The sequence below is a fragment of the Aulonocara sp. 'chitande type north' Nkhata Bay genome, linkage group LG5 (genome assembly GCF_057382095.1).
Source record: "Aulonocara sp. 'chitande type north' Nkhata Bay isolate Kocher_YH1m ecotype deep benthic linkage group LG5, A_spYH_male_GT1.1, whole genome shotgun sequence".
NCBI classification, from domain to species: domain Eukaryota; kingdom Metazoa; phylum Chordata; class Actinopteri; order Cichliformes; family Cichlidae; genus Aulonocara; species Aulonocara sp. 'chitande type north' Nkhata Bay.
In genome coordinates, this window is record NC_141348.1 from 29,193,243 (window position 1) to 29,215,914 (window position 22,672).

General features: G+C 38.4%; 2 protein-coding genes across 5 annotated transcripts in view; both read right to left on the bottom strand.

Moving 5' to 3' along the window:
* LOC147330903 (guanine nucleotide-binding protein G(i) subunit alpha-2) overlaps nucleotides 1-14,652 on the bottom strand; it is a 49,792-nt gene extending 35,140 nt beyond the window's left edge. Inside the window, exons 1-2 of one of the 3 annotated variants that reach the window (XM_086292819.1) lie at nucleotides 14,003-14,649; nucleotides 13,694-13,840 (exon numbers count right to left, since the gene is read on the bottom strand). In XM_086292819.1, the coding sequence (XP_086148945.1) occupies nucleotides 13,694-13,811 (118 nt within the window). In that variant the 5' untranslated portion in view covers nucleotides 13,812-13,840; nucleotides 14,003-14,649. Of the gene's footprint in view, nucleotides 1-13,693 lie in introns of all 3 variants that reach the window. The other 2 variants (XM_086292818.1, XM_086292821.1) reach the window with 2 other exon arrangements.
* Nucleotides 14,653-17,281: 2,629 nt separating this feature from the next.
* The window catches only part of slc38a3b (solute carrier family 38 member 3b), a 30,455-nt gene continuing 25,064 nt past the window's right edge, over nucleotides 17,282-22,672 (bottom strand). For both annotated transcript variants that reach the window (XM_086292822.1, XM_086292823.1), the window contains 4 exons: nucleotides 22,065-22,189; nucleotides 21,828-21,972; nucleotides 20,774-20,877; nucleotides 17,282-20,684 (listed from right to left, as the gene is read on the bottom strand). In XM_086292822.1, coding sequence (XP_086148948.1) covers nucleotides 20,580-20,684; nucleotides 20,774-20,877; nucleotides 21,828-21,972; nucleotides 22,065-22,189 — 479 coding nt within the window. In that variant the 3' untranslated portion in view covers nucleotides 17,282-20,579. The remainder of the gene's footprint in view (nucleotides 20,685-20,773; nucleotides 20,878-21,827; nucleotides 21,973-22,064; nucleotides 22,190-22,672) is intronic.

Genomic DNA, 22,672 nt, shown 5'->3' on the forward strand with positions numbered 1-22,672 from the left:
CTACAGATCATACCTCAGTGCTACTCCTAAAATGCTATTTTTACCTCAGAGTAGGAACAAGCTGTATATTACCTTCCTGAAGACCAGTGCATCATCATAAACTCTACTGAGACGTTCCCTTTTCAGCTTCTGTATGATCTACACCCTAACTGTATTATTAATGAACATTTTCATTACTACACATAAATTGTATCAGCCCTCCAAGTGGGTTCTCTGTGATCCATGGAGGTTTGTTCCAAATGTTAACCTTTAAATTTACCTTTCTAACTTAAGAGTATGTGAAAAGTTTAACCTATAAAGCTGCTCATTACAAAAAAGACTTCCACTTGATGGTCGTTAAGTAACATCCCGAGGCAATAATTTGGGGTAATTTAACTGCATGACTTGTGTCAGGGGGGGTAGCAATACGAGTGGCTAAATATGCTTCCCTGTCTGGCAGTTACCCAGACAGCTGACTGGGGTACAAGTAGAACATGTGTCAAACAACAACAATCTCTGGCATTCAGTCTGCTGTGGATTTCTATTCCGGATTCTTTAAGTCTCTCCGTGTCAGTGCTCTGGCATCAACATTTATATGAATGAATATGGGGATGGTTTCTGATGGCTATTCCAGGAATCAGCTGGCAGACAGATCGATGGGTGAACTTTGATATAGAGCTTTAACTTAATGGACTCTACATCAGGCCCACTGATTGTAAATATTACTGAAGGTATTCAATTTAGACCGCTGCTGAGCAGACATTTTGCACACAAAAGCTACAGAGTTGATGCCCTCCAATTGGTAGAGTCCTAAGCCCTACAGCAGCTAATAAAATGGTTATCTGTGAAGAGCTTACACGCTCTGACTATATTCTTTAATATGAATGCATGCAGGCATATTTTGCTGTTGTTCAATATTCAAAATTTTAATTAGAATTTTAATTAAATTCTTTAAAGCCTCCTTTTTTTTACTCATGTTCCATATCTTGCCATAATTTTTGTCTCAAGTGTTGAGGCTGTGTAGTTAGAGTGTTATCCACTGCTCAGAACGTCAGTGGTCTGACCCCCAGCTCTCCTGGTGACCTTGGGCAAGATACTGAAACTCATATTGTCACTTATACATATGGTTGCTTTGAGATGTCACAAAGATAAAAAATAAATAAAATCATATGTGCAATGGCAGCCTTTTGTTGAAAATCTCTATATTGATCTTACATTTTTACACTTTTTTTGCTACTTTTTATGCAAGATATTGTTACAGTGCTACCCAATGTGAGTCACTGCCACATGTGAATAGCACAGGTATTATTTATTAACCGTTTTACTCCACATATGTTCTAGCTGCCTGTCGTGTCTGTCACTGTCTATGTAGGTTGGACATTTGCGAGTTACGGACACAGTGATGGTTAACGTATCTCAGCTGTAGCTCTGAAACACAGACTTGTCTCTCACACTCCACTCGTATGCCTTTTATATTGTTGCACTGTCACTGTCATCACTGCCAATGTTGGCTTATCTTCTAATGGGGACGCTTGGAACTGAGGACTTGGTAACAAAGTTGGCTCATGTACACTGCATCTGTCTAACAGTTTATAATCAGTGTGTTTCATCTGTGTCTACTACATCTGCAAAATAAAGGAATCTGACTTCATGATCGAATCTTGCACATTCAGGAATGTTCGACTGATCTGTTACTTTCCTTTGCTGATGACTGCATTTCATAAGTTAAATCTGATCACAGTTATATTTCATGTGGCCCAGTGCGCTTTAAAGTGCTCTTACACCTTTTCCAACAGTGATTACTTTCTCGCCTATTTAGAGGTGGAGCAGAAAATCATCTCCAGGGGGAAAACCAATTTAAAAGATCTGCAGAGGCCCTGTTTCCCAAGCACTGCAGCTTCCATATAAGGGATACTTAGAGTCATATCAATAAAGTTAGTATACAACTATATTACCAAAAATATGATTTTTATAGTAAAGTTTAATATAATTACCTTCAGTTACGTCAGACCTACTGAAATGACATTACTTAGTTGAAAGCAGCTGTTTAACCTTTCAGTGGTTATTAAGGAAAGATGCAAAACAATCACGGGATCCACTCACAACAATCTGAAGACGTCTTACATTTTGGGTCTCTGTGATAAGCAGCTGTGTAAGATTCAATATTTTCTTTCAGTGTAGACTACAGATCAGTGGCCAAAATAAAATAAAATAAAGATGTTGTGGTGCACAATTTGTACAATGTCTAGTATTTTCTATGTAAAATCGATTTTTTATATTTAAGGTTTGGATCTTCTCAGTCTGAATTATAAAAGAGAACTTTTAATATTTGAATTCAGGTTTCCCCTTTTTCCCCATGTGACAGCAGTTCCTTCATGTCGTGATTGCAAACCCTTGTTTTTCCAAGTATTCTGGACCTCAACTGTCTACATTATTTCTATCTCCCATCCTTTATCTCCTTCGCTGTCTCTAACTTAAGCTTTTTAAGTGTTCTTGCAAAAGGTCAAGGTCCTTCCACGTTGCATGCAGCACCTAAATAAACTGTCTCTGGAGTCGAGTGTAAGATGATATAGACAGAATATATCATCTGTCTATATCATCTTACACTGATATAGACAGATGGTGATGATTTCTGGTCATTCCGCAAGACTTTGCTGCTTGCTGAGGCATGTTTGCACTCTTACACCACTGTATGAGAGGGGATGAGTGTAATATGAAAAGATGAGGAGTGAAAGCGATAAAAGAAGTTACCTAAATTATGGATGGGGCTGAAAATAGAAAACGTGATTGAAAAATGAATTATGGGCAAGGACCTGCTGTGTCATCTGCACCAAATAGAAGATGAAGACTGATAAAGCTTCAAATTTTGTATTTGTGTGCTGTGATAAAAAAAGTAGGTTAAATTAATGTAGCTCTTCTCTAAAACGTTCATTCATTACAACTTTACAGTGTTTGCTGGGTATCAACCACAACATTTGGTAAAAAACACAAAGGGTCAAGGGTTCTACCTTAATTCATTCTCCTCCTTAAATCCAGCCTTATTAGCGGAAACTGTGGGGAATTTAAAATGTATTGACCTCTGCAGATACTACACAAATTGTGAGCTCGTTTTAAAATGAGCCACAAAAGAGGGATTTTCTTTAACTGAAAACGACAGCTTTGCTCTAAATTCTGCTTTTCCAAACAATATCCGTTTTCCACACTAAGCTATAAACGTACACCCGTGGTTAAAACAGATTACTAACAGCTTTCATTATAATGCAGGGAATTACCTCTATAATAAAATGAAGTGGAGTTGTCACTTTTGGAACAACATCAACAATACCAGGAACTGTGGTATTATGGAGGAATTTATTGTAGAATTCACATAGCAAGCAGACTGCAACTCAGCTCGCTAAAATGTTGGGGAACTCTAAATGCATTTCAGAGAAAACATCATTTCTAGGGTTGTACAGAACTTGTTCTGTGGGATAATTGACAAATAATGTTGGACAGGAAAATTTGCTTTATTACTCTGCCACAAAATTGCACTATAGTGGTCTAGTAAATAATCACCCTTCCGTTTATCCACCTCTCTCACTTAATAAGCATGTCTGCTATTTCAAAGAATCATCAAAACAATTGTGGTGGTTTTTAATTTTATGTACCGTGCAGTGTGGATGAGCACCACCATATAAAGATTTAAACAGCTATTTAACATTTCAAGCATTTTCTCAGGCTGAGAAACAGCCCTGTGCTCTAAACACTGCACGGCTATTAAAATCCTTTTTCCTGTGGGTGTTCTGTTTGGTGAATCCAGCACCAAATCCTATTCCCACCACCATGGTAGGCAAGTTAGCAGTTAGCTACTGAATAAAGCCAAACATCTTGTAAGGCTTAGATATTGTCATAATATGAACACACTGCTCCAGTCTTGGCCTCTCTGCATTTTGTTCCTTATCCATTTTAGAATTCAGTTACGATTTTGTCAACTGTTTTTAAGGCTTTTAATGGGCAGGCTCCAAATTTGATCATCAACCTAATTTGCTTACATTCCCACCTTTAGGTCTGATCTGCTGGCAAAGCTTTCTTACATATCCCAAGTCCACAGAAAATAAAATGACAGAGCCTTTGCCGTTGCTGCACCTCATTTGTGGAAATAGTTACCACTTGAAATAAAAAGTTCTCTCTTCATCCCTGCTTTTAAGTGTAGGCGCAAAACCTACCTTTATTCTCTGGCCTTCCAGCTGTATCTCTGCTTGTCCCCTGCTGTGGGTTTTTGTTGTTGCTCGTATGTGTAGTCTATGTTGTAACTCCTTGATCCCAGCTTTATACATTTATAAGGTTATCATATGAAAGCTGTGCATTTATTTGCTTGGATTCAAGTTCAGCTACCTTATAGTCACTAAGATGGATTTAAGTAAACTTAGTCAGCTTTTAAGTAAACAAGGAGAGAAAGATATTCGTGTGATAGGCAGGAGGTTCACTGACCTTTTACTTAGTAAATGCTGGAGCAGGCAGAAGGGGCCCTAAATAAGGAGGCAATAACTGCTTAAAAACAAACAAACATGCCACCGGGAATAGCTTTATTCCACACTAATGCCTCAATTAGCTAACTTTTTTTTTTATTAACTTATACTATAAAGCCCACAAATCTCAGACTTGCAAAATAAAAAAATATAAGAATGAAAGTCTTTAGGAGACGGATGTCAGATTTGGGCAGGCGACAACTGTCATAAACACACTGGTCTGAATATGAGTGGTATGCTCACTCCCACAGATACCGAATTTAACACTCTCACAGGGTGTCATAAACCACCATCCTGCCTCAGGAAACAGCCACAACACACATCTCACTTTATCAAGCAAAGCAGACACATGGATGAACTGTCTCAGACATTATCTCATTCATAGGCCCAAAATCAAGCACGCACATACATGAAATCTGGAAGATCTGCTGTTCGACTGCTCATCGTGACTCGGAGTGAAAAAGCCTCATTAAGAAAAACTATTTGTTTGTTCAAAATACATTTTTACTTCTGAGCACAAAAAACTGTCAGCTCACTACTAAATACATACAAAAATAAATAGCATTTAAAAAATAAAACTAAAAACCAACTGCAGTATATTACATTTTTAAAAATGTGGATTTTTTGGTTTTCTTTAAGCAGAAAAACTCACCAATAGTCACTGCCTGGTGCAAAATCTACATTAAAGTAAAAACTGCATCCTAAGCGTGACTGTAGGAAGGATTCATTTCTTGCTAGATCAGCACATACAGTAAACTCGCGGGGATTTAATGAGGACTTAGTGGTGTTCGTCAGAGACATGACTAACAGTACTAAGTATATTCTTTGAACATGTGTGTAATTGTAAAGTTGTCATCTCCGGATGGGCAGCCTCACCCAGAGCTATTCTCTCCATCATGAGAATTGAGTAATGTCTGTGAAGAACTATTATTACTGTCTCCTGAGGGAGGGAATTAGAGATAAGCTGCAGTGGGTTCTGATTTCAACGAGGTTCAAGGGAACAAAGACGGTTAAAAATAGTCTCACATTTTTGGGTGAAAATAGGGAAACAGAATCTGCCTATTAGAGTAGGGAGTATCTTGCATATTAAAGTCAGCACTCATAAATCACTAATGACTTATAACGGTGTAGTTTCTGACGGTGATGATGTTTCCTTCTCATTTTTCAAAATCTTCTCTTGTCCGTTTACAGTTTCAGTTTAACTTGCTCCCTAATCCTTTTAATAGCATTTCAGATGTGTTACTATATTTTACCAGCAGCAATGGGTGCTTGTCTGCCTTCATTTAACCTTGGATTTTCACTCTCAATCTACAGAGCCAATCAGTTACTCTCAAAATTACTTGAGAGTAACTGTCATGGAAAAGTCATGGAAATAAATTGTTTACTATTCTCAAGTATTACACATTCTTTTAAATAGCTTTAAATGGTTAAAAAAAACATGAGGCCAACTCTCCATAACATTTCTGATAAGAGATATAAGAGAAATGTTTCAGTGTTTATCAGTACTGAAATGACAATTTGAAAGTGTATACATGTGACGAAGTGATGACCTTGCTTCACGAGAAGCCGTCTTATACATTTATGTAACATTGGTTTTTATTCCCAGTTCCTGCTCATATAAAGACATTCCATCTACTTACTCAATACAGAGAGGGCATGGTGCAACATGGTGAAATAAGTGTTTTCTCACCCTTAAAACCCATGAAAACTGATATGAGAAGAGTTTTCTATGGACTTTATAGTCTTTTAAGCTTCTTACTTTACGGCTCATTCTCAGGCCATCAAGTAAAAGGACATTTGTTAGTTGTGTTTTGAAACATGAGAGTTTGAATGCAACATGGCTGTTTGTGCCAGACAAGCTGATCTGAGAACAGAAACTGCTGATCTACTAGGATTTTCACACTCGCTACAACCATTGCATGCAGAACAGCATCTCTGACTGCACAATATGTCACATCTTGAAGCAGATGAGCAACAGCAGTACACACTGCACCAGGTGCCACTCTCTCAGGAAACTGAGGTTACAGTTTGCGCAGGTCACTAAAACCCAACAATAGAAAACCAAAGCAAAATAGAAAAAGTCGCGGTGGTGTCAAATGTCAGGACAGCCTACATGAGAATTTTTGCTGACAATGTCAGTACAGTGCACCTATCTTCTGATAACTACTTCCACCAGGACAACATACCATGTCACAAAAGCTTAAATTGTCTCAAACTGGTTTCTTGAACATGAGAGTGAGTACTGTACTAAAATGGGCTGCCAACAAATCTGCAGCAGTGAGTGATGCTATCATGTCACTATGGATCAAAATCTCTGAGGAACGTTTCCAACACTGTTAAATTTATGCCACAAAGCACTAAAGCTAAACTGAGTCCAACCTGGTACTAGCAAGGTGTATCTAGAAAAGTGTCAGGTGAGTGTACATAATTGTTTAGTTGGTTGGGAATTTTATTTCATGAACAGTATTTTTGGAATTAAGATACTCAGTTTGCACAGAACAGCTGCCCCGTTCCCCTGACAGTTTGGTACTCACTCCTTCATGCTTCAGTGATTTCTATCAAGTGACTCATCTTCTCTTTGCCAAAAGAAGATGATTTTTTTTCTAAACACAAATTGGACAAATACAACCATTAGGTTTACTGCAATATGCGCTCAGTCAAGAAATCAAAAAGCAGTAAGCTCCTGCGTGTTCTCAGTGCTTTCAGTAAATTGCCACTCAAGAATATTTTTATTATTTTAACTTAGTGATGTTGCTGACATCCTGAGGAACTGATATCAAGACAGACGATAAAAGACGATACAGCTGTGTAGAATTACAAAACAGTGATTATATGGTCAACTGAGGATTCCTTGTCAAATCATGAGGTAACAAAGAAGGAATGCTGTTCAAAATACTTGATCTCATCATGAAAAAAAAAATTCACTCAGCATCCACAAAAGTGACATCGATTAAAAGGGTTTAACAGTGTTTTTTTTTAAAAATTAAACTGGAAAGATACCCTTTTTTAAACTGAAAAGTGTCATAGTTTGTATTTTGTGATTTAGTTAATTACTGTAATTGTCGGGCTATAAGCCGCTACTTTTTGCACAAGCTTTGGACCCTGCGGCTTTTAGTCAGGTGCGACTTTTCTATGGATTGTCCATGATTTTTGTCATATCGTAAGACGATTTGTTTTGTTTGTTCCGCTGTTGTACGGCACTACGTTGCCTGGCGGAAGGGCATGTGATCAGACACACAGTATCGGGGTTCAAGAGTGGTATGTTGGTCACATGTCCATCCGCCAGGCAACATAGTGCCGTACAAGTAGCGCGAAAAACAAACTTCAAAGTAGCGCTACACGTTCAGCGGGAGGCGTGGATGACGAGTGGCGATAAACTTGCGAAAAGCAAGTTATGCTCAACTCCACCGGTGGAATCTGACAGCGTGGAAAAGTGTGAAAACATCCACGATCACCAACGGATTTTGAAGGGCTGGACTGCTGCATGATGGAGAGGAGGACACCGCCACGGCCCTTCTGAGGGTGTTCGACTCTGACACTGACAGCGAGGATTTCTTTGGTTTTGAAAGTGACAACGAAGAGTGGATGACGTAGCCATCCTGAGCCTGTTCGTATCCGACACTGGAGAAGAGGACTTTGGTGGTTTTAGTGCGCAGGAATATGGTGGTGAATGACTGACTTTTCTTCTTGTTAAAGCCGTGTCACTGCACCTGAGCCTAAAAGGTAGTCCGAATCTATTTTTCTGCTGTGCTGTAGGTTATTGTTATGTACTACATTTGTTACTCATTTATGAAGCACAGTACATGTTTCGTACTTGTAATTACCGCTACTTGTACATATACCTAAAAAGTTATGTAAATATGTACCCATAACTTGTTTTTCAAAATATTAATAAAAGTGATGTCTCCAAACAGCCATCTCTTTCCTGACAATTCCCTTTGTGCATATTCTCTTACATATGATAAGTCAACATTGAAACACCTGCGGCTTTTAGTCAGGTGCGGCTAATGTATGTACAAAACAGGATTTTCCCCTGATTTTAGCTTGTGCGGCTATTATTCAGGTGCGCTTTGTAGTCCGGGAAATACGGTAATTTTTAAATTTTTACTAATTACTAATCTCTGCACTCCACTCAGTTTCACTTCCTTCGTTGGTCAGTTCTTCTTCTTTTCTAATTGTCTGCCTCACCCTTCTAAATATCACGGATGTTGATGCTGTCTTGCCTAACGTTACAAAATTCACATGCTAAGATCTCTGAAGCCAACAAAGTGTGTGTTTCATTTCGTTGCCTTAATCTTGAAAACTAGAACGATCTTCTCAAGTTCAATCCAAATTTTTTCTATGAAATTTTAGGTGTAAAAAAATATATCTAATCAGACATTTGCATACAACTGTGTAATAAGTAGCATGTGAAATTTTGAGTTAAGGTATCTCACAAAATATAGTTGCAGCCACATTTGTGCCATTTGAAGAAATTCCCTCAAGCCCCTTGACAGCGGGAAGCCACAAAGAAATAGTCCCAAACACAGCCCCCTGTGCTTTTATCAAAATCTTTGTGACATAATTCCTCTGGACACCTTGTAAAATATTTATGCTGTTGAAAGGCCAAATGTGTTGTTTACTTACACATCAATCTGATTCTTCTATCTGTTATGCTTGAGACAGGAAAACAAGTCTATGGACAAATTGGACCAAGAAGATACTTGAAGAAGAAGATACTTCATATTGTGAGAAAGCACAATCCAGCCACTGGTATTAAGAGAACAGGCAAATGTCCAAAAACACGTCCACCATCTCATGGATTACTGCCTGGTTGACAGATATGCCTCAGTATATGAGGCTGGGTACTGGTCTGTCTGATTTGGTGATGTGCAGTACAGGAGCTCCACAGGGGACTTTTCTGTCTCTATTCCTGTTCGCTTGTACACCTCAGGCCTTCAGTACAAGTCAGTGTCACAGCACTTACAGAAATACTTTTAATGTGTTGGAAGAGTAAAAATACCTGAGCATCCACACTGGCAACAAACTGGAGTGGAAGAAAAACACACAGGCCGTATATGAGAATAGGATGGGCAGGCTCTATTTCCTAAGGAATTTGATACCCTTCAATGTCTGCAGCAAAATGATGGAGACTTTCTAGCACTACAGTTGTGGCGAATGGAGTGTATTGCTATGGCTTGCTGGTAAGCAGCGATGGAGCTGGTGACACCATAAGACTGAATAAACTGACTAGGACGGCCTGCTTTGTGATGTTTCTTTTTTCATTTTCTTTATGAAGCTATGGTAGAGAGGAGGTTGCTGAACAAACTGTTATCCATCATGGATAATCCTGAACACCCTCTGCACCACTTAATAGGCAGGCAGAAGCAGTCCTTCCGTCTCTAATAGACTGCCACAAGCACAGGAATAGAAAATCTTTCATACCTCCTCTAATCACTTTCTATAATACAATACTCTGTGTGTCTATTGCTCCATACCACAGTCTTTTGATTTTACTGAGGGAGTTTGGCCTATGCGGAAGAGCAGTGGGGACAGAGGATCTCCTTAGTAAAACATGCACTTGATGGTGACTTATGCTATTGACTTGAAGTTGGCCTCTAGTGTTGTTAGCGTCCTGCTGATCTTGTACAGTTCCAGGCATTCCAGGATCCACGTGTGGGGCATTGAGTCAAAGGCTTTCTTATAATCAATCCAGGCGGTGCACAGGTGATTAGCCAGTAGTTAGATGGGACTGGTACATATACATTTTAATCATAATATTTTTATATACTGCATTACAATGATGCTAAGATTACTAGCATGACTACTATTATCACTACATTTACTATTATTACTGCTATTTTACTATTGTTGGTTAATTGATATTATTATTATACTTATTCAGATGCTGTGACAAATTAATTGGTTGCTAAGCAGTTTGTAAGTAAACTTAACTATTTAGAACTTCAGGCTGCTTGTTTGCATCTGTTTCCACAAATTATTTTGAATCATGAAAAACAAACTATGTTACATAATGTTTGATAAACTGTGTATAATAAATATATGCCCTTTTTACAGCAGACAGTTTGACTTTTCTTATTAGGAAAACCACAGCACGGGACTGAAACCAAAGAAGGCAAATGAAATTCAAAATGCTGTAAGCTCCAAGCACTGTACTTGTACTTTTAAATGACTCTGAACTAGTTGCTGTCAATTTTACTCTGCCAGTCAACTGTCCTCTTACAAACACAAAGATTCAAAGATATATATAAATACCACTGACCGGTGCTGTGAGCAAACAGAAGTCTGCAAATGGCTTGCTTGAGATGTCAGACAAAGTGAAGCCAGTCATCAAATTACAACAGACTAAATAAAAAATCATCAAGATATGATAAGTTTAAGCAAAAGAAGTGTTTAAAAAGTAGAACGTGTCTAGATTAAGAGCAGATGTTTGTATTTAATGAGAGCTGAGCTGCTCTTGACACAGAAAACACTGCTGTCTTTTGACAGAAGTTACCATATTTGGAGGACAGGTTGCATTACTAATTTATCAGCTAATGTCAGGAACCTTGGTTAGCAAGCTGCATCCATAAACCATAGGGGGGCACCAGCTACCTATACCTGCTAATTAGTGCTTAGCAACAGACTAATATAACACTAGTATTTCAATCACCAAAACTGAAGCACAAACATCTACGCAAGTGGCAGAGAGGTCCAGTTCAGTGAGTCCTATTACCCGAGTAAGGCCTTGAAGACACCACCTGCCTGCATCCAGACATCTGTCTATCCAAGTGACCGCTCCCCCAACTTCCGAACTATTGGGTTGTTGTTGTTGTTGTTTTTTAATCATCCCTGCAAACAAAGCAGGCCTGCACATTTTATCAAATATTAATCTTGATCACAATTTTGGCTTCCCACTACTAAATGAATGTGATTAAACCAGTAACAAAAATACATGATCCACCAGCACAACACAAATCAAAATAAGTACTGAGTACTATGTACTCCTAAAAGTCAGCCTGAAGACGAGCCTTCATGTGCCGATCACAGCTATTCCCTGCACTGCGCATTTGAAGTTTCCTGAGTATAGTCTGGAGGAGTAACACTACATTAAAAGTCAGATATTCAACAGATAACAGACAAATATCAAACAAAAATCAAACGTCTGACACGGTAGAATGTGAGAAGCTCATCCCTTGAAGGACATCATCATCCGCTGTTTGAAAATACTTTGGATTTAGCGCAAGAGATGCTAACCAAGAAAAAAATCACATACAAAGAGTGCTGTAGAGTTGTGTTTGCCTGGAAACACACCACAACCTGCAGTATAATGCATGAAGGCCAAGAAAAACAATACAATATTTCATGGTGATTGCTAAAGTAAATTGCCCAACATCAGCTTAAATATCCATAAAGGCAAAGCTGTACAGCACGTAAGCATATCCATCCAGCTCACAAAGATGCACTGAGATTACAACACATTCCCATTCCATTAGGTCAAAGATAAGTGTCCACCAAACATGGGGAGTAAAAAATCTTTCTGAAAAATGGTCACTTAATGGACAAAACACAAGTCTTTACCAAAATCTGTGCAGCAGAAACAGAAAGAGATCTCACAGCCTTTCAGTATTTTTCCTATGAGCATCTGTCATGTAGATGCAACGAAAGAAGTAAAAAATGTTATAGTTTGCCTTTAGGAGGTTCACTTAGGTCAGGTAGTTAAACACCTTATTTGATGGCAAAGATGTTTTAACTAAAAAAGTTAAAAAGAGAAGGCAATAATTTGCATTAAGCTTTGATACAATTTTTTATTTATATTTTATTTTTTCCTCTAAGAGATGGGGTGAATTTATGTGAGAAGGAAAAACCAGTTTTATTTTAGTTGAAATATGTGTGCATGACCAGAGTTGAAGGCGATCGTGGCTCTAGAGTTGGCAGTTCGTCTTGTAATCGGAAGGTTGCCGGGCTCGGACAGCCTCGGTCGTTGTGTCCTTGGGCCTACTGATGGTGGTTAGAGGGCCCGGTGGTGCCAGTGTCTGGCAGCCTCACCTCTGTCAGTGCGCCCCAGGGCAGCTATGTACAATGTAGTTTGCCATCACCAGTGTGTGAATGGGTGGATGACTGAATGTAGTGTAAAGCACTTTGGGGTCCTTAGGGACTAAGTAAAGCGCTATACAAATACAGGCCATTTAAACATCCAAACTATCCATAGAGGTAATAAATATTAGCAATAACAATATTAACAACCAAGTTAAATTACTAATTGCCAATTAACCGAATTAACTGAGAGAGTGGCCTGCAAGTATATTTTTGCTTATCATGGAGTCTTTTTGGTTATCATGTTTTTACATCGCCCATATGATTTGCAAATCTTTCCACATCTTCTGAAAACAGAGCTGGAGTAAGGAGGGAGATTGCTGGTAAGCTTGCGATCATGCCAGGCAAAACAGCTTTCAGAAAATGCCCACTTCTACTGGCATTCACACAAACTCTTGTCTTGACATTAAACGCAATCCCTTTCGAAGGAGCTGACAGACCAATCAGAAGCACGATCGAGTCAAACTTAAACAGCTGAAACTGTTAAGAAGGGAAGTGAGAATGCGGTAATGAGTGGGAGGATGTATTTCCTGTTTGCATATGTATGCGACTTTGTGTGCACACAGGATGGAAATGCAGAAGGAGGAAAGGAGATGGTGCCTTCAAGATGCAGAATTTGTTTGATATAAACTGTTGCTTTGCTGTTGCCACCTATTAAATTGGCATTTTCTTCCTTGTATCCCTTTGAGAGAGATTAATGTGAGTATAAGAGTAGAGCTGAAGTGTAATCCTGTGAATGCCCACAGGTTTAATATATTGAATTAAGCTTTCTGGGAAAAATGCCAGCTCAATCCTCTAAGAAGCTGTGCAGCATGTTGACATGAGGATATCTGACTTATCTCCAAGTATATAGTGTGGGCACTTGTGTAGGCTAATTAATAATACACAACATGACTGTAGACAGATGAGCACTGAAATGGCCCCTTTTCTATGCTGTAGCTAAGATTATGTGTATAGTGTCCTGCCTTAGATATAGTGAGGTTTAACTTGCCTTTGTGGTAGTTTGTAATATTTATGGTTTTATGAGTTTTCGGAGTATTATGTACAGGCAACGTGACACGATCATTTCTGGAGTAAGAAACACTCCTTTCAGTTTCCTGAGGAGTCAACTCCAGATGTAACCTACCTACCTAATAAAAGCAATTTCACTTCTCTGGCTGCCTTCTCCCCGTCCTCTCGGAGGTTTTTGTCAATCATCTTTGACCTCTCCGCAGCAGCTTTATCCTCGGCGCTCACCGTACAACCCATTGGATCCAAACGCAGGGGCGCACCGACCGCTTGCGCAAAAAAAGAAAAAAACAATAAGAATCTCAGAGAGCTGATGGTTTTAGTGCGTCGGCCGATGCCAGGAATAACAATGGAACAGCTTTTGCTTCCAGTACTGCCTTCTATAAAAAAAAACAGCCTCTTTCACTTGCAAACAAAGTCAGCTTATCCACCTGCAAGAAGTCTGTGGTCCCGCTCTTCTGGTCTACAAGAAGCTCAAAAGGGAGGCAAATGAATTCAGAACATTTGCTGTTTTGTTTTGTTGTTATTGGGTTTGTGTTTGTTACACTAAACCTCAGATTTGTATGTGGTCCATGTCGAATCTATCAAATCCCGATGTCTTGCATCCATCCACAGACTGAAATGCCCGTGCTCTCTGCTCCACGGTAGACTGGCTCACTTAGTCCTGGCCTGGTAAGCAGCGCGTCCCTCGGTGGTGGCGACAGTGCTGCAGTCTCTTTCTGTGCGTATTTAGGCTCGCGCGAAAAACCTGATCATCGTGTGACAACTGTAAGTTGTCAACCAGTCGCAGCGACGTCACTCGAGCAACTTGTCGCGATAGCCCTGTTAAATCAGGTGAGCTCTCCGCTGTAGCTCGTGTGAGCGAAACCAATTAATGTGCAAACCAGCGAGGCGTGATTTTAGGAGTGTGATGTGCAGACCGCAGTGGGCGCTGTGCCAGCCTCATTCCTCTGCATTTCCCGCGGATGCAGACTCTAGCATGACAAATGAAATGAAGGCCAGCAGTCCGCCCTCTTCTCACTGACCAACTGCGATACGCAGGGGCACCTCTCTGGTCAAGGATGCACAGAGTGCTGTTAAAATGGCTAATGAGTCTTGTCGTCACATGTTTATGAAATACCTTGGCACCAAATGAGACCGCTAGAATAGCTGACGTGCAGCGTCATCCAATGGACGTACACAGTTATAGAGTTTATCTACTCGTTAAAGACTTAAAGGCATTGCAGCGAATAAACTTTATATAGAAATTACAGATTATGTGTATGGTGCACTGCCTGAGGTTGGACACAAGCTGTTTTCCAAAACAAAACATAAAGAATCAAATTATATCAAAACATAAAGAATCAAATTATATCAAAATATAGAATCAAATTATATTACCACTGAAATAACCAATTACATTAAAAATCTGAATCATAATCAGAAAACATTATTGATCCCCAGGGGAGATTGTGTGGGTTACAGTGCTCCAGTACAATATATACAATATATATATATATACATACATATAAGTCACTTACTAATAAATATCTGAATAAGAAAGAAGAGCATGTGCAAAAAGGGTGTAGCTATCACAGTGTATACAGTGTGTTAGGTGGAGGAGTTGTACAGAAAGATGGCCATAGTCTGAACGTGCTCCTGTGGCTAGCCAGCATGCCATGGAGTGGGTGGGAGGAATTATCCAACATTGTCTTTATCTTGTACAACATTCGCCTCTCCGACACCACCTTAAGAGAGTCCAGCTCCATCCCCACAACATTGCTGGCCTTGCAGATCAGTTTATTGAGTCTGTAGGCATCAGAAACCCTCAATCTGCTCCCCCAGCATGCAACAGCGTAGAGGATTGCACTGGCCACCACAGACTCGTAGAAAATCCTGAACATTGTCCGACTGATGTTGAAGGACCTCATCCGCCTCAAAAAATAGAGACGACTCTGGCCCTTCCTGTAAAGTGCTGTGGTGTTTTTAGCCCAGTCCAGTTTATTGTCTATGTATACTCCGAGGTATTTATAGTCCTCCACAATGTCAACATTGACTCCCTGGATTAAACAGGGGCCAAGTGTTTCCTGGTCTTCCTGAAGTCCACAATCAATTCCTTGGTCTTTGCCACGGTGAGCTGCAGATTATTCTGCTCACGTCATGTGACAAAGGAGTCGACCACAGCCCTGTACTCTGTCTCATCATCCCTGCTGATGCATCCAACCACCGCAATCTTCAGAAAACTTCTGAAGATGGCAGGTCTCTGTGCAGTGGCCTAGGTCTGTGGTGTAGACGGTGAAGAGGAAGGGGGAGAGGACAGTCCCTTGTGGTGCCTCTGTGTTGCTGATTACCTTGTCAGACACACAATGTTAAAACAGACAGTTCCAATATAAAGTCAAATACAATTTAAGATAAAATAATCACTTCCACTGCTATAATTTGAATTATTCTAATCTTCTAAGAGTGAAAAAACATGGCTACTTATATTTATTTGACATGAGAGACACGTTCTTTATTTTAACAATATTTTCACAGCACAATAAAGGAATGGGGCATTTAAAAATAATAAATAATCTTGAACTATACCAGCTCACAGTAGGCTTATTACAGCCATTTTACCAGTCTTGGCTTTTGTTCTCTTGTAAAAAAAAATAAATCAAACATTTTATTGCTGGGTTCTAATGTACCATTTAACTGCAGGGCCCTTGCTACTGCTGTAATGTCTTTAGTCTGAGTCAATATAGATGATATTCTGTTGAGTTCATTTCTATAGTACTTAAATGTAACGTTAGCTTGAGCATTCAGAAATACACAGACCTGTGCCGGTCTAAATAAAATTCTTAATGTGTTACAGTAAAAACCAGCAGTATGTTGACATAATGAGGTCAGCAGCGGCGGCTCATGATGACAAACAGTTTCATAGGAAAACTGAGCAGTTAAAATGATAAGCTTGTCTTTAAAACAGCCTGAACACCTTTAAAAAACAGAGGTTCCGGGATTCCAATATTGGTAAGATCTACAGTCAAATGCAAAAGTTTTTTTTATGTATTTATGTTTTGCTTCCAACTATGTACAGCAAATGAACAGTATTTAAATGTAATGTCCTTAAGAAATAGGGGGAAAAAATCTAGCAAAGACCTGACCCAGGACCTGAGAGATGCATCTGGCCCTGTAGTTGATCTAGTTAGTGTTCACTGAAACCTCATCAGAAATATTTTGATGCATGCTCAATCATCCAGGTAAGGAAAACCCAAAAGGCTGATTCTGTTCATCTGGACGCAGCATTTCCAGTACTTACTTCTGCAGACACGTCACTTGGATGAGTGACAAAATGTTTCTCCCACTTAAAAACACTACATTCAGATGAACAGAATCAACCTTTTGGGACTGGTCAGCAATGGTCTCAGTAGAAGGTTGGCCGTCAAGAATCCATTCTTAAACAAAGACAACAAGGAGAAAAGGCTGATGCATGACAAATTACTGAACAACTGGACTAAAAATCAGCGGCAACAGGTCTTACAGAGTGAAAATTGAAAATTTGAAAATGTTGGTTCAAATTGTTGTCAGTATGTGCAGATGAGTTCAAGAGAGAGGTCCAACAGTGAGTGTTCACAGTCATCCGGGAAACACAGTGGAGATTCTGTCATGGTCGGAGCTGCATGTCAGCTAGTAATGTTGGGGATGGAATTATGCATTCAAAAAAGTCCAACAGATTTCGATCCACCACGCAGTACCATCTGGAAAGGATCTCATTTATTTTTCAGCATGACAGCGATCTGAAGCATATTGCCAGTGCAATACAAACAGACCAAGATAGCAAAACACACGATGAGGCACTAACAGTCATAGATGTCACCAATCACCAAAAGCCCAGATTTTAACATTACTTAAGTAGTGCGGGATCATCTTGACAGAGAATGCATTTTCCTAGCAATATAAAAAAGAAATGAAGAATGACTCAAGGCTTGCACATATTATTGTATTAATATCTATCAAATACTAAAATTGCCTACAAATTAAGAGCAGTACATAGTAAAAGAAAAAAAAAAACAGAAACACACACTGTCCAAATAACAATTTGTTTGAGTCAAGGGGTAAATGAGGCCAAGAAAGACAATCTAAAAACATCTACAATTATTTTATTGGCAAACTAAAATTGTTCAGCTATTTACACTTTACAAGCTACTGTAAATATGCAACACAAATATAAAAGGCATACATTTATATACATTATTTATATAAAGTCACCAAAGTCCAGAGGCATTGTTATCTACTTGTAGCGACGTTATAATTAACTGCTTGAACTACAGCTCTAGTAACATATCACATAGATTTTCTTACATACATGATGGATTAACATTTGATATTATGTGGTGGCACATGTTTAAAAGCTATAGCATTTTAAAGCAGTAGGTAGTCAGTTGTTACTTTGGCAAGATCCCTTAAAGTAACCCCAAGATCCCTTTAGTAACTTTGGTTACTGAACTTGATGAGACTAAACCTCCAATAACACTACAAGGAGCACAGCAAGTAAATGTGACAAAGCAATACTGAAAAGGATACTGGATATTTCTTCTGCTCATGATTAGTCTGAAAAAAAAAAAACCCAACTTAACCTGGAGTCAAAACTGCTACAAAAAACAGAAAATAGAGTTATATATAAATAAACTGAGAATTTGTCCTTGACTTTTCTAAAGTCTGGGAGTTGTTACACAATATAAAACCATCTTTGGGTAGAAGTATTTGTCATAAGCTTTTCTCACTTTTGACCATGAGAAAATTTTCCATTGGTTTAAAAGCTGTGAATTTATGGTTTATATTCATATATATTACATAATGTAAAGCCCCTGTAGTCTGTGAAAGCATACTCCTATGTAGTTAGTCATACCCGTTATGGGTGTTGAGATCACTTTAAGCCAAAACTTGGGAGGTATTCCTCAACACACATGAATTAAACTAAAAAAAAAGTCTTCTCTCTCTGAGCGTAATGACAGTAATCGTAATAGTCTGAGGGTTTTTTTTTTAAGAACGACTTTTTAACACGTAACACAAAACCGATTGGGACTTCAGTACGCTTCACTATAAGATGCCAAATGCACAGTTATTACTTAACATCTCTATGTGACAGTGCTGGAAGGCAAATCTCTGCTCACTACACCAAATACAGAACAGACTTGACATCATGCAAAAAGATTAACTTCATGTTTATGGCCAACAAGACCAAGCAAATTACTATCAACTAGTGAAGCAATGATAATGCGACAGAATAACAAAAGCATCATCATCACATCGATCTATCAAATTAACTCATTTTAATTTTACAGATTTCCAGCAGGCAGAGCCAAACAACAACAACAACAACAACAACAACAACAAAAAAACCCAACAACTCAGAGGTCAGAGGTCCAAACTGAATTACAACTAGAAACTACATTTTCTTCATTTTTACCTAGTGGCATCTAGCAATGGATGACGTTTTGGTTTTATTTGCTTATTTTTTTTTAGATATATACATCGTGTCTATACATTTGTTTATAAAATTCCTATTAAACCCTGGGTACAACCAAACTATTTACATGGCCTTTATTTATGCATTTGGAATCTGGGCAAATACATCCTTTAAATTTTAACCACGGGTGATTAAAAGTGAGCGAATAGTTGGGACAGTTTGGAAAGATGAACATTCTCTTTGATGCTGCTTAAAATTAAACGAGATCATCACCAGTTTTACGTCTTACGATAAATATAAAAGTAGAGCTACCTAGCTGTTATCTTAGCTGAGCAAAAAGACTGGAAACTGGACATAACATGCTCATTACTGGGCTTTAAACATTCATGTAGGTGTTCTTTTTTATCCATGAAAAGCGTGGCACTTGTTTAGATTTATTTTTTTTAAACCCAGTCATCATCCAACTTGTAAATTGTAGTGATGTGGTAGAGTAAAGAAATTATTTCTGAAACCCTCGAAGAAGGAATAAAATAAGGTAAATAAACTTCTACAAAGTGTTAAAGTAAACTTGAACTCTTTATATTAAGGGTCACAGTTGGCTTATATGCACTACAAAAGCATTAAAAAGGCATTTCTTTATCAAACACTTTACATTTTAACAAACAAGTGAAATATTATTTGTGTGAATTATCTCTGTATCATGATTATTGGTTTCATTGTATAAAGTAGAATTAAATATATTTCATTTGAAATTAAAAACATGTTTCTGGTAGTTAGCTAAATAAATATAAACTCTTGCTTTCATCGTATCTTTGTGTGCTTTTTGTTAAATGCTAAAAGGCACCCAGGTTTTTGAATAAAATTTGTTGATTTATGCATATGAAGCAAACAATACATACACATAATTAAATGTCAGCCATGCTCTAAGGCTTTAAAACACCTCACTATATAATATTACATAATAATGATGAGAATGAACAGTTCAGATCGCTGCTGGTGCAGGTTGAAATAATCTGTTTTCTTCTGTGCATTTAATGGAAAATAACTAATATTACATAAAAAATATGTTATTTTACTGTCTCTTGTTTATACTTTATCTTAATTTGTTTCCTTTCATACTGTCAATCATACTGTTTTTCTCTGTACAGTACCAGCTGCAGCTGTTTGTGTGTGTGAGTAAAGGGAAAACAACAGGGAAAGACAATTTCACTATCATCCCTGCATCCTTGGATGTTATCGCACTAACACAGGGTAACAAAAAAACAAAACAGAACAACAACCCTGTTCATTCGTAATTATTCAAATAAAATTTTACACTCTGTTAACTTAAATAATAAAATATTGAAATGAATGGATTTTGTACAGATACATGTTAAATTACAGTCAGAAAGTGACATTGATTTCCAAGAGTGATTCCTTTCTACCCACATACTATACTGGGTGTTTTACACATTTAGAAATCCGGAAGCTGTTCTTAGCAGCCCTGTAGTGTGTTACTGCTTACTTGACAGTATTTTCTAACCATTGACCGTTTTACAGTATGTACTCCTTCCCTAAGACTACACACAATGAAGCAGCACTTAGTGTCCTCCAACAGCGAGGCCTTCCCCTGTTGTCCAGTCGATAATAATGAAGCTCAGACTCATTACCATGAAGGAGAAACCCAAAGCGGCAAAGCAGGCAGCCTAAGAATGATGGGAAAACATTTTGGACTTAACTATCAAGAAGTTGTAAAATGATGTAACATGCATGGCAAATATTTTCATTGCCTCACCATTATCTTAGGAAGAGAGTTCATGGGTTCATCTTCCTTGGGAACAATGCGGATGTAGAAGACAGCAGGGAAGATGAAAATAAGGCAAGGAGCTGATGTGGCGCCTGAAAAATAAAAAAGCATGCAATGCTGTAATAAAACTTTGATAAGAAAAAAATACACGGGACTCATTATTATTTGTTGATGTTTGTTTTCTGTTTTCTAAATTCTCGATCCATTCGTTCTCCTCCAGGGGGTACAAGTCACTAATCTGACACAGGGCTAACACAGAGAGATAGACACCCAATTTAGAATCACCAATTAATCTAACCGCACTAAGTGCATATCTTTGGACTGTGAGTGGAAGCCGGAGTACCCGGAGATAACCCACACAAACACAGGCAGAACATGTAAACTCCACATAGAAAGGTCCCGGGCAGACAGTGGAGTCAAACTCAGGGCCTTCTTCCTGTGAGGCCACAGTGCTAACCACCGTGTCACTGCTGCCCTTCTGTAAACTTGATTTGTAATTTATACTTTTATTCAGACTTTTTGATTATTTATACAACATATACATGTGCCTAATCCTAATCCCATTCTCCTAATCCCCTCTGTTTTACACGCTAGCACACAAAAAAGCAAAATCTGAAAACAGCTCTATTTATTATATCCTCTATTTTTTTCTGCTTCCGTGCATAGATTCAAAAACAGGTAAACTCTGTACGTGAACCCTTGCTTTGAGGAAGTACCCGGTAGTCCCTAAGGTTAATGTTTTATACTTTTACCTGTAACCTATGAAACATGACCTCAGTCTGAAAACAAAGTGGAACAAAAATATTGACTTAAGCTGTCAGTGTGTCCATGACACTGGTCACGTTTTTAACATTTAATATTTGTTTGTGTGTGTATACAAATGGCAACTGAAGTTACCCATAAATCCAACCTATCAGTTCCCTTACTGCCTCTTGGAGATTTAAGCATTATACCCCCTCTTCTTGAGTCTCAGACTCCAGAGCATAAGAAAAGCATTACTGTTTTGATATTATTCCAACTTTACATTCAGTATTATACACACCAATAATGCCGAAGATTCCCAGAATGTTAGGAGCAAATATCACCAACATGTTAATAAAGGTGAGAAGAATGAGAGCGATGGCAATATGACGTAACCAGCTGAAAGATTTGGTGGGAAATATCATCTGCTGGATGGCTCTACGCACCTGTGGGCAAAAAAAATCACATTAGAAACACTATAATGTTACAATATTAATTTAATTATTGAATGAAGACTGAAATAAAATGCATCACTTACTGGGAATAGCACAATGGGGACTGTCAGTGTTACAGCAGTAAGGACAGCCACTCGCACACACAGGATCAAAGTGTCGTAAGGATCAATCCGGCTGTATGTGTGCAGTAGTTCAGTCTCCACATTGCCTACAGAAATATCAACATAAACTAGTTTAGCTGCGCATGAGCTCATTACTCAGCAACTGTGGACAGCATACCATGACAAACAATCTCCACAAGAGGGCGCTTGGGTTCCATGTAACACAGTAGAGGCAAATTCTGTAAAGGATGGAATCATTAAACAAAACAAAACAAAACAAAACCCCTGATTAGAAAATCTGTCTACAGAGACTCAATTTTTCCATGAAAAAGGTTACTACGCTTTTATAGAAACCACATTAGATCGTCTGGATGATGGCACTTAATAGCTAATACACAATAACTAACAATTAACAACAAGGAAAAGCTATTCCTTTGCGAGGAAAATGATTTTTATTTTTATTTTTTGCAAGATTTGTAAAGTATAATGAACATTTTAACACTGTATCTGAGTTGCCCCTCTAAAAAAAACTAATCTCCCTAGTCAAATATTTTCCAGCCCAAACTAGATTCCTTTTGTCTTACTTAATA